The sequence below is a fragment of the Coccidioides posadasii genome, chromosome 2, assembly GCF_018416015.2.
Source record: "Coccidioides posadasii str. Silveira chromosome 2, complete sequence".
In the NCBI taxonomy this organism is placed as follows: domain Eukaryota; kingdom Fungi; phylum Ascomycota; class Eurotiomycetes; order Onygenales; family Onygenaceae; genus Coccidioides; species Coccidioides posadasii.
Window position 1 is genome coordinate 7,660,059 of NC_089408.1, and position 14,095 is coordinate 7,674,153.

Genomic DNA, 14,095 nt, shown 5'->3' on the forward strand with positions numbered 1-14,095 from the left:
ATATATTTTATGATTTTCCCATGGCTTGGTGTACATGACCGGGTCTTTTGGCCCATTAGCCAATTTTTCCTTATCAAACTCTGCTGTAAGGTGGTTGAAACTTTCATTACATTTGGCTTAACTGAAGCATTATAAAAGTTATTAACCACTGTCTAATTTATTGTTGTGACTCTGGTTATCTTTAGTCTGATACTGATCAATCATTTCACGACAATATGTTGATTATCCCTGACTCAGAAAAAAAAAAAAGAGCTGGTGAAATCATTCACTGGCCTAACTTTTCCCCCTAGGTTGATAAACCATTCACCCAGGAAGCAACATACCAGCAACCAGTGTTTCAAGTAGAAAGACTACTTTCATATTCCCCACAAGCCAGATGTGTATTGGCTGCATCTGCAAAATCCATGCCTTGGTCCTCTTGGTTTGACAGGAGCCTGCACAGACTGTTGACTTGATACTCTAAGAAGGCATTGCTTTGAAGCAAGCCCCAGGCAATATTTTATCCTTTAGAAAAAATAGTCTATTGAGTACACAAGCCTGTTCTTTTTCAATACATTTCCAGCCTCACATTCTAATGCTAGCTCTCTTGTAAGTTATATTTCCTCTTAACATTGTTTTCTTAGCAAATCTAACAGTTGTCTTAACAACAAAATCACATCTTCTGCCAATTCTTGATGTGGAGAACTGTCACAAACACACCCAGCACAAGGCAGCTAGGGATGCAAACTGAAAAACAAATCAGAAGTCTGATCTTCAGTATATGAATGTAGTGGGGGCTTATGGACAGCTGATAGCAAGAGCCTTGTAGTCTGTAGCCTGCTTATCAATTAACCAGTTCAGGAGAAAAGTGATCCAGCCACCTTTATCTGATTATTACCATTGATTTGTCTTCTTGAAACTCTTTAACCTGATTTGCCTGTCTCCAATTCTACTAAATATCTATATCTTCATGTGGCACTATTACAACATTTGCCATCAATCATGTTGTCTGAAAATCTGTGCTATGCAATACATGGCTCTTCACCAGCTCAGATATCTGTTGCTCTTCCTTGTGGCGTCACAAACTCCACCCACCCACATGTTAACGGCCGTGTCAATGGTGATTATTGCATGAGCCACTCACTTTGCAAGCATATTCAGTCAGACAGGTCACACACTTTTACAATGCTGACTGCACTGATCCAAGGTTGGAGGATCTGATATGTGGGACATGATGTGGTAAGTCCATACATATTTATACGTGTGAAGATCATCAGATTCAAGAACAAAAATAACAACTCCATGCTCACCCTCTCTCTATGCATAATTTAGCTAGTCAAGGTCTGGCTGATTTAGCCTACAACCAAACAACTGGTTACTGGGCATGCTGCTGGAAGTTCATCGTGAGGAAACTTGACTGCGACAACTCTTCTGATGAGGTATATCCTGCTCCAGCCCTGTCAGAACTTAGCATGGTTCAGTTTCTCCCAAAACTTTAATTGGGTACGCCCACGTATGCAATGATGACGGTGATGGCGACCTCTGACACCACAGAGCCTACTTCGCACGGCAGTGTTAGTGCTGCTGAGGCCATCAGGATTGGGGTTGGGGTTGGAGCAGGCATAATCCTCATTGCAGCAGTGGTGGTATTCTTATTCTTTCGCAAGAAAGGAGCAGTGACTGCTAAAAGTGAACATGGGCGCCATGTTATCTGCAAATTATGGCCATGCTAGAAGGGCACACGGCATATGTACTACAACAACAACAGAAACCAGGGCAGCAGCAACCAATGCCCAAGCTGGTCTATGAACTGGACAAGAACTGTGCTCCTACACCAGAGCTTGATGCAGTTAATCCACTCTAAAATGAAACCTTCCAAGAAATTGTCTTTGGCGCGGCAAAGTGGCTTTGAGCTGGCAGGATAACAACCATCAAAAAAATTGGTCTTAAGAAACTACAGGAGATAATTCTACAACAGAATCAGCTGTAGTAGGATTTTCTGTGCTGCAGCGCCCCAGTTGGGTCTGGGTGAGAAGGTGAAGTATCTAAAATTCATGGTGTTTGGGAACATTCTGTGTTATGTCATTGATGTATTTGAGTTGGCCTTTCTGCACTACATATTCATAGTATATTTTCTTGATTTATTCCACATGCCCGAAAGTGGGTGCAAGATTAATCAGAGACAAGAAGCACACTGATAGTGTAGACTACAGTAATTGTGGATGTTTATCTAGGGAATGATCTTCATCTATAAATTAAATAAAGAATGTAGATATCATATATACAGCAAACAGGTTTGCTCGTCAATACTTCTACAGGGTAGAATTCATCCTAGCTAGCTTCAGTAGTGTAACTACTTAAAGATTGTGTATTTCACTTGTGCTGAAAAATTCTCAAGTACTCCATTCCTCTTCAGGGGTGAGCAGTTCATATCAATTATTGGAATACTCTTTGATACTGTACTACATGAAACAGAACCATGAATGCAGAGACCAAAATTCCTGCCGGCGACAGTATTATTTGGCGAGCATATGGGCAAATCATCAAGCGATTGTTGCTTGGTCCCAATGAGCTTGAACAAGATTTAGACTATATTTATATCTGCGCTCCAACAGAGCATGGACTCCGTGGAGGGCAGTCCATTCCTGATGCAGTAACCAATTTCAACATTTCTTCCATTGCAGACACTCTGCAAAGGGCTAACAGCCCTATGTTTATGATTCGTACGGAATTGAGTTACGTCCAGAGTCTCAATAAGTACGCAAAGATCCAAACCTGATATTTAGAAAAGCTGCTCACTGTTGCAGTTATCTCAAAGCCGCTAAAGTCAAAACTATTACTCAGGCACAGGTTGCTGAAATCAAACAAGCGATCGAGCGGCAAAGGGAGGCCGAGAGTTCAAGAAATGACGCGAAAAAACAGGCACTAGAAGCTTGGAAGTTGGATCTTGAAGCTCAAGAGAATCCTATAAGTTTCGAAAAATGGGCCATTGAAAATGCCGATTCTTACCTGGAGCTCAAAGAGGAGGCGGACCTGGCCGCCGGCCAAGTAGATCAGCTCCAAAGTAGGTACTATGGAGCTGCGGCTGCCACGCTTCGGGAGAAGAGAGAGAGGCTAGAAAAGTTGGCAATGAATACCACATCTAGCAATCCAGGGTAGGACACTGGTGTCTATATTATGTGACATGGAGCTGAATTTCTCGCAGATATAACATGCCCTGCTTCATTCGCGACTACAAGATCAACGATGCGGCGCTTAACGAAGGTCGCAGGGTGGAAGATATCAACTCCCAGGAGCTCATTTACCAACCCCTCTATGTTATTGATGGCTACGAGTCTGCCTGTGACTCTTGGGTTCAAGGAACTGCCGGCGACGGTATGATATCAACACTGGATCTTACCACGGTCACGCAAGACGACTACAGGGAGCTTGGACACTCTCGAAGTGTCTCTAGAAGCGCGAACAAATTTTTCTACTTTTTCAGCAAATCAAGCGCCGCCAGCACGGAGGAAAGTCACCTCACATTTAACGGTAGTGACTGGACATACAAGACGAAGATCACGCTGTTTATGAAAGCACCAGCACGGGTTTTTAATATCAGACCTGGCTTATGGTGAGTCACTCGATCCCTCACTTCGGTATTGCTCCAATCATAACAAATTTAGGGACGATGGCGGTGTGCGCAGGACATTTCCTGAGCTTCTTGAAGGGGAAGTGGACAGTGCACTTGGTTTGGTGCGGGTCTCCAAGATTCTCGTTGGATATGAAGTATCCGTGACAATTCATTTCGCCGAGTCTCTGAGAACTCAAGTAAGAAACATGGTCAATCAGGCGAGGAGTGAATCAAAAGGTGGGCTTCGCATATTTGGATTCCAATTCGGCCCTGATAAAAGCTCTGGGGCCTCTTTCTCCAGGGACCTGAACTCGCTAACATACAATGAAACAACGAACGAGATGACACTTCCGGCAACTCCTCGAGGAGTTCCCGTGATTTTGGGAGCTCTTGGTCGGAAAATTGGGGCTTGAGCATTATTGATCAATCCCACAAGATGAATAGGTACATATGGATATACTTGTGGCTCTGTTTATTTATTGTGCTTTTCAGCTCCCCTTTTTGTTTTATTAAGGGGAAGAGGGGTGTAGGGGAGGGGTTTCGGGCAGTATTTTTCCCATTGCCAACACATTAATCAAACTTTCAACAAGCTTTCAAAAGAGGTTTCTATATATATATATATATATATATATGTTATTTTGACATTTAACAAGTCACTAGTTTCAAATAATTATTGTAGTAGTGTTATTGTTTTTTAAAAAAAGGGCCAGAACCTCATCAAAGGTCAGATCATTCTGAAATGTGACAGTTTAGCAGCCCCGGAGGCTGAAGTTAAGAACTGGGGAAATGCAAACACAATGAGTGCTGCAAACAATGTCCAGTCAATAAAACTGAATTAATCCACTTTACTAGAAACACGAGAGCCTGAAGAATCAGATTATGCGGGACCCTTATTACAACAGAAACAGTTCACACTTTTCAGAAGAAGTTGTTTCTTGACATTGCTTTGCAATCATGAATTTGAATTAAATTGATCCCAGAATGTATATATAAATATATATAGCTAGCTTAACTTTGTTTTTGGTTTTATTTAACCTGGTGGACAAAAGGAGTGGTGTTATTTATCAAGAGGTAATTGAAGAATCAACCAAAGGTCCAAAAGAGAGTCAACTAAACATGAGCTACCATTATTAGTATCTGTTCTCAAGTCAATAGTCTACTGGGTGACTTACAAGCTATCATGTTCAAAGATGCCTACTAGACATGCCCTTAACACTGCCCAGTTCCTTCAGCATCGGTATTATCACCATCCTGCCTGGGGGTTTTCAATAATGTAGCGTGCTTCAGTTGTGTCATCTGCAATATCAGGTGGAAAATCCCCTGGCTCATGGGCTGTTTTCGCCAAAATTTCCAGTGCTTCTTTGAAGCATGGGTTGGGCCCAATCTTGTCCAAACTTTGAATTTGATCCTCGCCTGACGTGTCGTTTTGCTCTGGAGTTTTTGGGAGCAGACTTCTTGTCGACCCCATGGTGTCAGGGGTAGTTGAGGCGGGGATGGGTAAAGCGCGCGTAGTAGCCCGAGATTGATATGCCGGATCCATCAATTGGCGCATCACTGGCACTTTGTCCATTATATCCTGCTTTAATTCATGTAAACCTTCACTGCCAGGCACTACACTTTTGTATTCCTGGTCAAAGTTGGCTGGGTCGGTTGCTTTGAACATCAATGGAAATGCAATAGCAACAAGAGGATCAATGACAGGAATGAATCCTGCTGCAAAGATGAGTAGCTGTTTGACAGTATCTTCAATCCATGTCTTGCTTCTCCCAGGTTTCCATTGAAGCTCAAGTCCAAGATTTGTGCTTATCACCTGCAATCCACCAATGAAGTAATTTCGCGCAATGCGGTTGCTCTGGAACTTCAGATTAAAACTGGCTGGTCCGTACTTAATGGCACCAGAAGAGTAGGCATTTGAAGCTCTCATTTCTGGAGGAAGTGACGAGCATGACCAACTTCTCAAAGTCAAATACCAAGGCAGAAGATTGGTCAACAGGTAGGCCAGTGGATACATTGCATTGCATTTGTATCCTGAGATTACCTGCAATGGGCAAGACATCTACCTTTCGGTTCTGTGCGAAGTTGACCTGGAACAAGGCACAGAGGTCAGGATAGTCCGGAGATACTCTCTGTGTGATTGGTATGTAGATTCCCTGAATATAGGCAAGCATCTAGGTCTGATATTAGCAATTGATCTATATGCCAGCAACATAATCTGTTCGTACGTAAATCCAGGTCACCTGCCCTCTCTTTGGCAACCTCATATGTACAAATTTAGTCTATTCGGCCATTAGATTTTAGAGCAGTAACAGCTCGGAATCATTAATGACATCTGAAGTGCATTATCTCTCTCCCGGTCTCTGAAGTCATTCCCATTTATGCAAAGTTCAATTTTCTCGTAGCTGTCGGTAGGTACGAATTTGGTACCCCGGGGGGTTTTGCAGACGATGGGGAATTCCTGCCAGTTCCCGTACCATGTTCCCCACCCGACCCCCTTCGATTTCGCGAAACCTATCCCAGGGCCATCTCCTCAGGCGGCACTCTCCTTCCAGGCCATGATATGCCGGTTTATTCCAAACAAATTCAATAAGAAAATACTTATAGAAATGCTCTTCATTGTTAGTGTCATAGCCGTCGACTTTGTTTGATCTCAAGCCAGATCGCCTAAAGTGTACTTTTCCTTCAGGATAGGCGCTACCCATTTTCAAGATAACATATAAAACTGGTTGATGCTCGCGAAATTCCTCGTGGGAAAAGTGAAAGGGAGGGTAGTTATTTGAGAGAAGAAACAAAACTTGAAGACTTCAAAAGGTATTTAATGCCAGAAGACAAAACTACCCCACTAAGTTTGAAGAAGTTGGATGAATGATGGTGAAGAGGCTGAAACAGGCTAATTTGACTGATTGGCAGCAACTGACTTTAAAGAGTGTAGTCTGTAAGTACAAAATACATAAATATGTTCTTAAATGGCCTGAAAAACTGCTTGGCAGCAATTTCCACCTTATTATGATGAAATTTCAGGCAGCCACTCTTCTTTAAGCCTGTCATGTAAGGATTCGCCCGCGAACCCCTTACATGGACAAACAACCGGATCACTAGGAGCTGCTTATGAGATGTTGGAAGTGGATGTGTAGTTATCTTGCGGGACACTAGGTCATGTGCTTGCAAGCACACATAAAAGACAGCCACTGCACAAAGCTCTTAATAGAGATCAGTAGTAAGCTTGTCTTACTAGAAGAATATAAGACTTTTATCTTTCTATATTTCTTTCCACATACAATTTTTATTACAGATTCATTGTTACACTGATCTGTAAAGTATAATTCTTATATTTTACTACTTATTCTTTAATGACACAATAATAATCTGAGAGAAGTGAAGAAACCACTGATATCTTGAATATCTTGTTAAATAAAAGAGATACACACCCCCAATATAGAATAATATCATGCTTATGGAAGATACAGTTGTTCTTGATAAATAGAAACATCAAAAGCACTGAGATAAGATCACCAGTGTTTACAAACACCAGCAATGCCACAACATCTGATGAACAGAAGAGAGGTGTTGTAGAGAGTTGAACCTCTATTCTTCTTGGGCTGAGCTCTCTCATACCATGCTGTGTGAGGGATCTCCACATTATTCCCCTTCTGGCCTAGCGCCACACACAAACATTGTATATATTGTACATATACTCGCCTAGCATCTTTTCTCTCCTTCCCCCAAGCAATATGTTCATGTATATAGAGCCTTAGCTAGTAACTTCAGCTTGATTTATGACATATGGCTAATTGGCATGATACCTCAATCATGAAGCTTGATGACACTTCAGCCCCAGAACAGCCTGGAGCTCCATTCTGCATGAGTTGAAGATCAGGATGAAGCCGTAAATATCTATGAATTAATGATATAATTCTCTGAAAATAGGACTCGCTATCAGTTGTTGTAAGGCCCTAGTCCTTCTCCCAGAAGATAGCTGGTCCCATGTACTCAACCCCAGAACATCCAGCCACGTTTTTGTTGAATCCATTTGACTATACAGTTTGTCCGCCGAGTCACATAAATCTTGGTATGCCTGCCTCCAGATACCCAGCTTTCATCAGTCCAAATAATCCGCTCCAATTGCTATTTATCTTGGCCTTGCTTGCAACGTGCTCGGGCCTCTAGTGGGGAGGTTCTGAGCGCCTAAGTTTGAAGTCATGTCTCCCATTGATTGGGAGATGATCATCTCAGTGAAATCAAGGATGCTGATGTTCGTGGCAACTGGTCACTATATTTTTGTTCTTCTCAGGTAACCCCTGCAAAAACCGGTGTCTTATACAGGCCTTAGGCTAATCATGGCCTTTATTAGTCCGCCTTGTTTGCCACTCCGAAACTACAAGTGCATGGATAGAGTGGTTTGCCTGAAGTATTCGCTAATCTTAGCGCCCCGTCAAGAAAAGCTGAGCTCACTATCCAATTATCTCACCTGAGCTACGCGCTGAGCTGCGGAGTGACTTACAAGCAGCCCGCTGTGTTATCTATGGCCATTACCCGCGAGTGAGTGCTTGGACCGGCGAGCTGAGAAGTCTCAATCTATAAAGCGAGAATGGCTTCCCGACCAAGTCCTCAAAATCCGCAGAAGCAGCTTACGCAAAGGAAAACTTCGTACTGCTTTGTTGTTGGAATCTGCACCTAGCCTAGCTATGTCTCTGTCTAACCTCAAAGTTAACGGGCTTTATATTATTTTGTTTATAAGAAATCATCCCCCAGTTCAGAACAATTTCCACTGGGGCCTCTACTTTCACCGTCATCCCGACACCGGTGGTACGAAATACCATATCAAGCAGCAGGGCAGTGGTTGGATCGCAGATCATGGGCCTACTGCGGGGGTTTTCAAATCCTTCCTTCTCGTGGGTCTTTTCAGGATCGCTGATGTTCCAGCCGGATGGGAGGGACATTTGGACCACACCATAAGGACATACGACAGCCAGTTAAACACTCCGGGCGTTACGTGCCGTGTCTGGGTGCTTTGGGTTCTGGCCCTTCTCCAGAAGCCCATCAACGGTCAGATCATTCTGAAATGCGACAATTTAGCAGCCCTGGAGAATGAAGTTAAGAGCTGGGGAAATGCAAATGCAATGGGCGCTGCGAACAATGTCCAGCCAAGGCCAGTAGCAGCCTCTACATTGTGTGGGCTGTAAACGACGCGAGGTATTCTATCTACTATTCAAGTAAAATGGCCAGTAACTCACCATTGATACCTATGACAGGGAACTGCCTCAACGGATTTGCGGGAAGTTTCATGGGCCTCATCAGTTAGGAGTTATATAAGGGAGAATGATGACCGGGGCAGAATCTACCATCTTGGAGGAGTGGACTAGTCAGAAGTATTTGGTTTATCTGGATTATAAGCAATTATCTTATGTCACCAATAATATGAAGCGCTTGTTAAAGAAGACAACGCGCGCTCACAATCTAGTTCCATCAAGTACTGGCCGCCTCCAAGCCCTATCACAAAATCATACCACCAGAAATCCTCCTGAGTGAATCTCAGTGCTGTGGTGAAGTCCCAATACTCAGGGTACCAGCCTGCCGACTCCCAGTCCAAAAACCCAGTGATTTGCCCATTATGCACAAGGATGTTATGGTGTTTGAGATCACCATGTGTGAAAACAATATGATGTGACATCAGATTCATTTTTTTGGCATGATCAAGTGCATTGCTGTATTCAGTTTCTGATGAGAAACCACCAGACCAAGCAGGTTTTAGAAGGTACTCATTGAACTCTTGTTCCAACTCAAAAGGGCCAGCAAGATGATTAGGTATGCGGACACTCCTAACAGCTGTGCCTAACAAAGAGCAAATTCTGTTTCCCCCCCAAGGGTTTTTCCACCTCCGCATTGCCTCGAGATAGCCTTTTAACTGCAGTTGAATTGACTTTCGGTCTGTCTCACTAAGCACCTCGTACACTTGGCCAAGTTCGTTGCCAGGGATGCGAGTCATCAGAATCGACACTGGAGCATGCGGACTATCTGGATGTTCTCCATAGCAGAGCACCCTCGGAACTGGGAGACCCGCCCTTCTAGCAACCTTCATAGTCAAGACTTCCTCTAACCGAGTACCGTCGGACCACTTCAGAATAAGTCCAAATGGAAGCTGAGCAATCTGATTATCGTATGTAGCGCCAACCCAGCTACAATAAGACCGAGAGAACCGTCGAAGATATCTGTGGAGGATGCCCCATAGTCGGCGTACCTGTGGATGCGTTGGGCAGGGCGTTTCGGGTATTTGGTCAGTCACAGTACGTGAGACATGATTTGGCCAGGTAAAATCTGGCATGAGGCAACGGGGTATTAATGAAAATCCCATCATAATTCAGGGTGTGAATTAGATATAACAAAAGTGCAAGAAATGTAGACAAGCACTGAGTAGAGAAGAGTGGCAAGGACAGTTTGTTTCCCTGGTCAGATGCTTGTATTTATTTTCTTCTCTGGGTGGGCACTAACTAACTAACTAATGTGGAGACTAACATTTCCAACCATCCAACAACTATGACCCAACTTCTGACCCAACAACTGCAATTTTAAAATCCAACCTTCAATTTTCCAATCACAATAAAAATAGTCAACAAATCTATAATTAAGCAAGCAATAAAGAATTTAGAATCTTCAGAAGCTTTAAATTATAGATATATTGCTTTAAAATATAAAGTTAATAAACTATATTTATATTGGCGCAGGGAACTATAGTCTATGGGGTGCCTCATCAAAGTAGGCGAATCAGTGAATATGGTGAGAGCACAGGTAAGGTGTGCATCAACAACATAGTAGTGATAGTCATAGGCTGCTATAGCTTTGACATTCAACAAGTCACTACAGAGTAGTTTCAAATAATTATTGTAGCAGTGTTATTGTTTTTTTTAAAAAAGGGCCAGGCCAACGCAGAGACCTCCACGGGCCGATGTTGATTCGCGAACCAAAAAAAAAAAAAAGGGAAAAGAAAAGAAAAGAAAACTACCATGACAATTCATCCGGCTGCACTCCAGCCATGCTGGTTTTGATCATGGACATCTCTGGTTTCCCATCCAGCTGCCATACTATCAAGCAGAGTATGATGTGAGCCAGCAGCTCCATTTCATTTCTGATTTCAACATTGAATGGTCCCAACTCCTGAATATGAAGGAAGCCATTGCATTGGTTGTCTGTAGGAATGACAGGCGCATTCCCAGGGCCAAAAATATAGTTGAGATACTCATCATTGTATGTCCCAATGCTAACATGGAAGGACAAGTAATCCTGTGAAATCATAAAAGTGCGGTACACCCCTGGCTTGATAGACTGAAAAGGTATAGCAAAAATCATTAGCAGCATAAACTCTCCTCTTGGGGCAGGAAGACAGAGAGATGGAAACTCACTGCTTGATCTTTTACATGTCGCTCCCATATGTACGCAACGGCGGATCAATGAGGGCCTGTAACCATAACAATGGCGTGTTGGTACAAGTTGTAAGGCAATCCCTCCTAATAAAGTGACCATAAAGTTCACCACAAGTGTCTCTGTAGGAGTTTGGTGGTCCTGGACCTCGTCCGGGAGTTCATTTGAAATCCAAGGGTGGATTTCAGGACGAGGCGTGGTAATCTGGTTGACAGGCTCAACAAGGGGGTCAGGGGAGCTTTGAGGGTCATCTTCAACGATTGGAGAGCTCCGACGAGTGCGTTTGGGACGTCTGAAGGTTGGGGACCCGCTCGATGGCGGGGGCGCACTATGGGATTTTTTTGATGCATATATCAGGGGGTTTAAGTCCCCATCTCGCGCAAAAAGATAGGCTCTTTTCCGCGATTTGCTCATGCAAATTAACAAGCATCGAGAAGGGGCCTAGTCCATCGGTGACAGAGCACTGAAACCTGGGAGGTGTTTTCTTTTCGGAACCCAAACAGATGATATCAAACAAGGTGGTCAACTGTTTAGATCCAAGGAGTTTTCTATTGAGGAATTGCCTTGCTTCATCGCAATGCTCCTGACTGAAGAACGCCCCCGTGTCAATAATGTACCCCAATGCCTCGTCAGGGAGCATCCTGTTGTCCCAGATGCATCGGACAGTGAGGAATGCCTCTTTGGTCACTGTTGATGCAGAGAAACGCCCTTTACAGATGCTGTTAGCCATGGCGCGAGGAAGGCCATCATGCAAACAAACTTGAAACTTACCAAATGAGCATATGTCCTGGAGTCTGGCATTGGCGAGATACATGTGGGCCATCTCATGCCACTCTTCTCTGGTACTTGGAAGATTTGACAGCCCATCAACCGGCTTCCGCCTCTCTCTTGGAGCTGCTGCCATTTCCAAGGATCATATACTGTGTACGGAGTACTCGTCGGCGGCTTTGGTCGAAATAAGCTTCGAAAACCCACGGCACAACTAAGGTAGTTCACCACTAAACGAGCCACACCACTAAATGAGCCAAATTTCGCCAAAAGCTCCACGCAACGAATTTATTATCTCAACAACCAGATCTTTATTATTAAATAACTATTAAATATTAAATGAATGTATTCTTTAAAGCATAGAAATTAGTATAGTTAGGAAAATAAATAGGTGGACAGCCTAATATTACAGCCAGAGCAAGAGATTTAGAGGGTAGATAGGAAAGAATTCAAAGGAATGTCAACAGTAGATTTCTTGGCTAGAGAGCCTAATATCTTGCTAGAGATACTTGTAGAGCTCTTACTTTCTCTTTTGAAAGATTGTATAGACTTTCTGTAATAAGACTCTTTAGTAGAGGAGTTCTTCTGATAGTGCTTTGAAGCTGATGCTTGAAGTTCTAACTGCTAATATTTATTAGTATATTCAACTGTCTGTTTTTTCTTCTCTACTAGTTATAAAGTTTTCTTCTTCTTACAAGCAACATGTTATATCTCTCTTTATCTAGTATATTTGATTTTTTCAGTTTCTTATTAGTCTTAGATTTTTTTACAGATATTCTTCTGTTTAATCTATTTCTTTTTCAATATCTCTAGCAGTCTGCTTGTTTTGAAGTTTCTATTAAAGTTTTATCTCTTATATTTAAGTAATTTTATCAGCTTTTTCAGTCTCTATTTTATTCAGATGCTTGTGTGTCTTAAGAACTTTTATTAAAGATTAGAACTGTGCTTGACTAGAATTATCTTTATTAAGTAGAGCTAGAGACTTGCTTTACTTGCAGTGTTGCTTCTTTATTACTAGAGTTAATCTTAGATACTGATTTTCATATTCCAGTAGTTTATTACAGAAAGCAAACTGCTTACTAACTTAAATAATCTGTTCAATACTCTGTGAATTTAGACTGTATTAAAGATATATACTTTTGATCTCTTGTCAGAGCAGATGTATATTGCTAGAAATAGAAGATTTAACTAGCATTATAGAGACTTGAGCAGTTTCAAATTAGTATAGTTAGTATTAAGAATTCAGAGAATTAATTCCAGTCTTTACAAAGCTGGCAAGTATATTTTCAACTGTCAAAGCCTTCTTTCAAGCTATATTAAATAGTCTTCAGAAATTTCTTTTTGTCATTCAAATATAGCTTATTTCTTAATATAGTAGTGCTTTTAGCTTATTAGAATATGCCTTGTCCAGCAGTCTAAAGATTCCAACATCAAGAGATTACAAATAGTGAGTTGAATATAATGAAAGAATTATAAGAAGAATCTTTTTACAGTCAGTGTATTTGATAAATTTCATATTTATATAAGAGAAATGCTTATCTAGTAAAAGCAGATATTTTTTTCAATCAGCTTGTTTCTTAATATACTGATTAAAAACTCATTTTAATTACTTCAGTTCATATTTATTATTACTTCAACCATTTGTTAAAGCTGTAAAGTAGGCTCATTCACTTTTATTATAATTATCTAATCATGTATTCTGAAGATCTTGCAATTTACTCTGATAAATAAGAGCTGAAGATAGCATAATTTCTTCAGCAGAGACTAAGTAGAGTAATAAGAGAAATTTCTAACTTTTATTCTAGATAATTGTATTCTTTCTAGCCTGTAGAGCTTTAATAAAGACTAATTACTTTAAGATATAGCAGGAATCTAGAAGAAATTCTTTTTTATTAAAGTTGTAGATATTTGAGAACTTAAGATTATATTAATTAATTTTCTGCTCCAACTACTTTATAAGTAGTAGTTAAATAGTTAGCTAGTATCAACAACTGTAATTATAAGTAATTAAATAAATCATCAAATTACAAGTATATAGAAGTGCTTAAAGCACTAATAGTTATCTGCTATCTGTCTATTTTGATTAATTACTTTAAGATAAATACATTTGATCTTGTTATTATGCTGCTTATGAAATTAATTAATTTAGTTAATCTCAACATTCTTTTCTGTCATCTCTTGTATGATATTTTGTAAGATCTGAGATGTAATAGTAAGACTACAGCTAGAGAGCTTGTTTATATAATTCTGAAGCTCTGTCTTCTGTATATCAGAGAGCTTTTTCTTATATTAGAAGACCACTTTATTCTGAGCAAGTTGTAA

General features: G+C 41.2%; 3 protein-coding genes across 3 annotated transcripts; 1 reads left to right on the forward strand and 2 right to left on the reverse strand.

Annotated features, from left to right (window-relative positions):
• Nucleotides 1–2,458: 2,458 nt before the first annotated feature.
• D8B26_004921 (uncharacterized protein) lies at nt 2,459–4,005 on the forward strand (the record flags this gene model as incomplete). The annotated part of the gene is made up of 4 exons (XM_066124644.1): nt 2,459–2,736; nt 2,787–3,134; nt 3,185–3,592; nt 3,645–4,005. The coding sequence occupies 4 exons, from the start codon at nt 2,459–2,461 to the stop codon at nt 4,003–4,005; spliced, it is 1,395 nt and encodes a 464-aa protein (XP_065980725.1).
• An 830-nt stretch (nt 4,006–4,835) lies between these two features.
• D8B26_004922 (uncharacterized protein) lies at nt 4,836–5,516 on the reverse strand (the record flags this gene model as incomplete). Its single annotated transcript, XM_066124645.1, has 1 exon — nt 4,836–5,516. One exon carries the CDS (start codon nt 5,514–5,516, stop codon nt 4,836–4,838), a length of 681 nt encoding a protein of 226 aa, XP_065980726.1.
• Nucleotides 5,517–10,585: 5,069 nt separating this feature from the next.
• On the reverse strand, nt 10,586–11,909 carry D8B26_004923 (uncharacterized protein; the record flags this gene model as incomplete). Its single annotated transcript, XM_066124646.1, has 3 exons — nt 10,586–11,333; nt 11,521–11,713; nt 11,777–11,909. The coding sequence occupies 3 exons, from the start codon at nt 11,907–11,909 to the stop codon at nt 10,586–10,588; spliced, it is 1,074 nt and encodes a 357-aa protein (XP_065980727.1).
• Between the last annotated feature and the right edge of the window lie 2,186 nt (nt 11,910–14,095).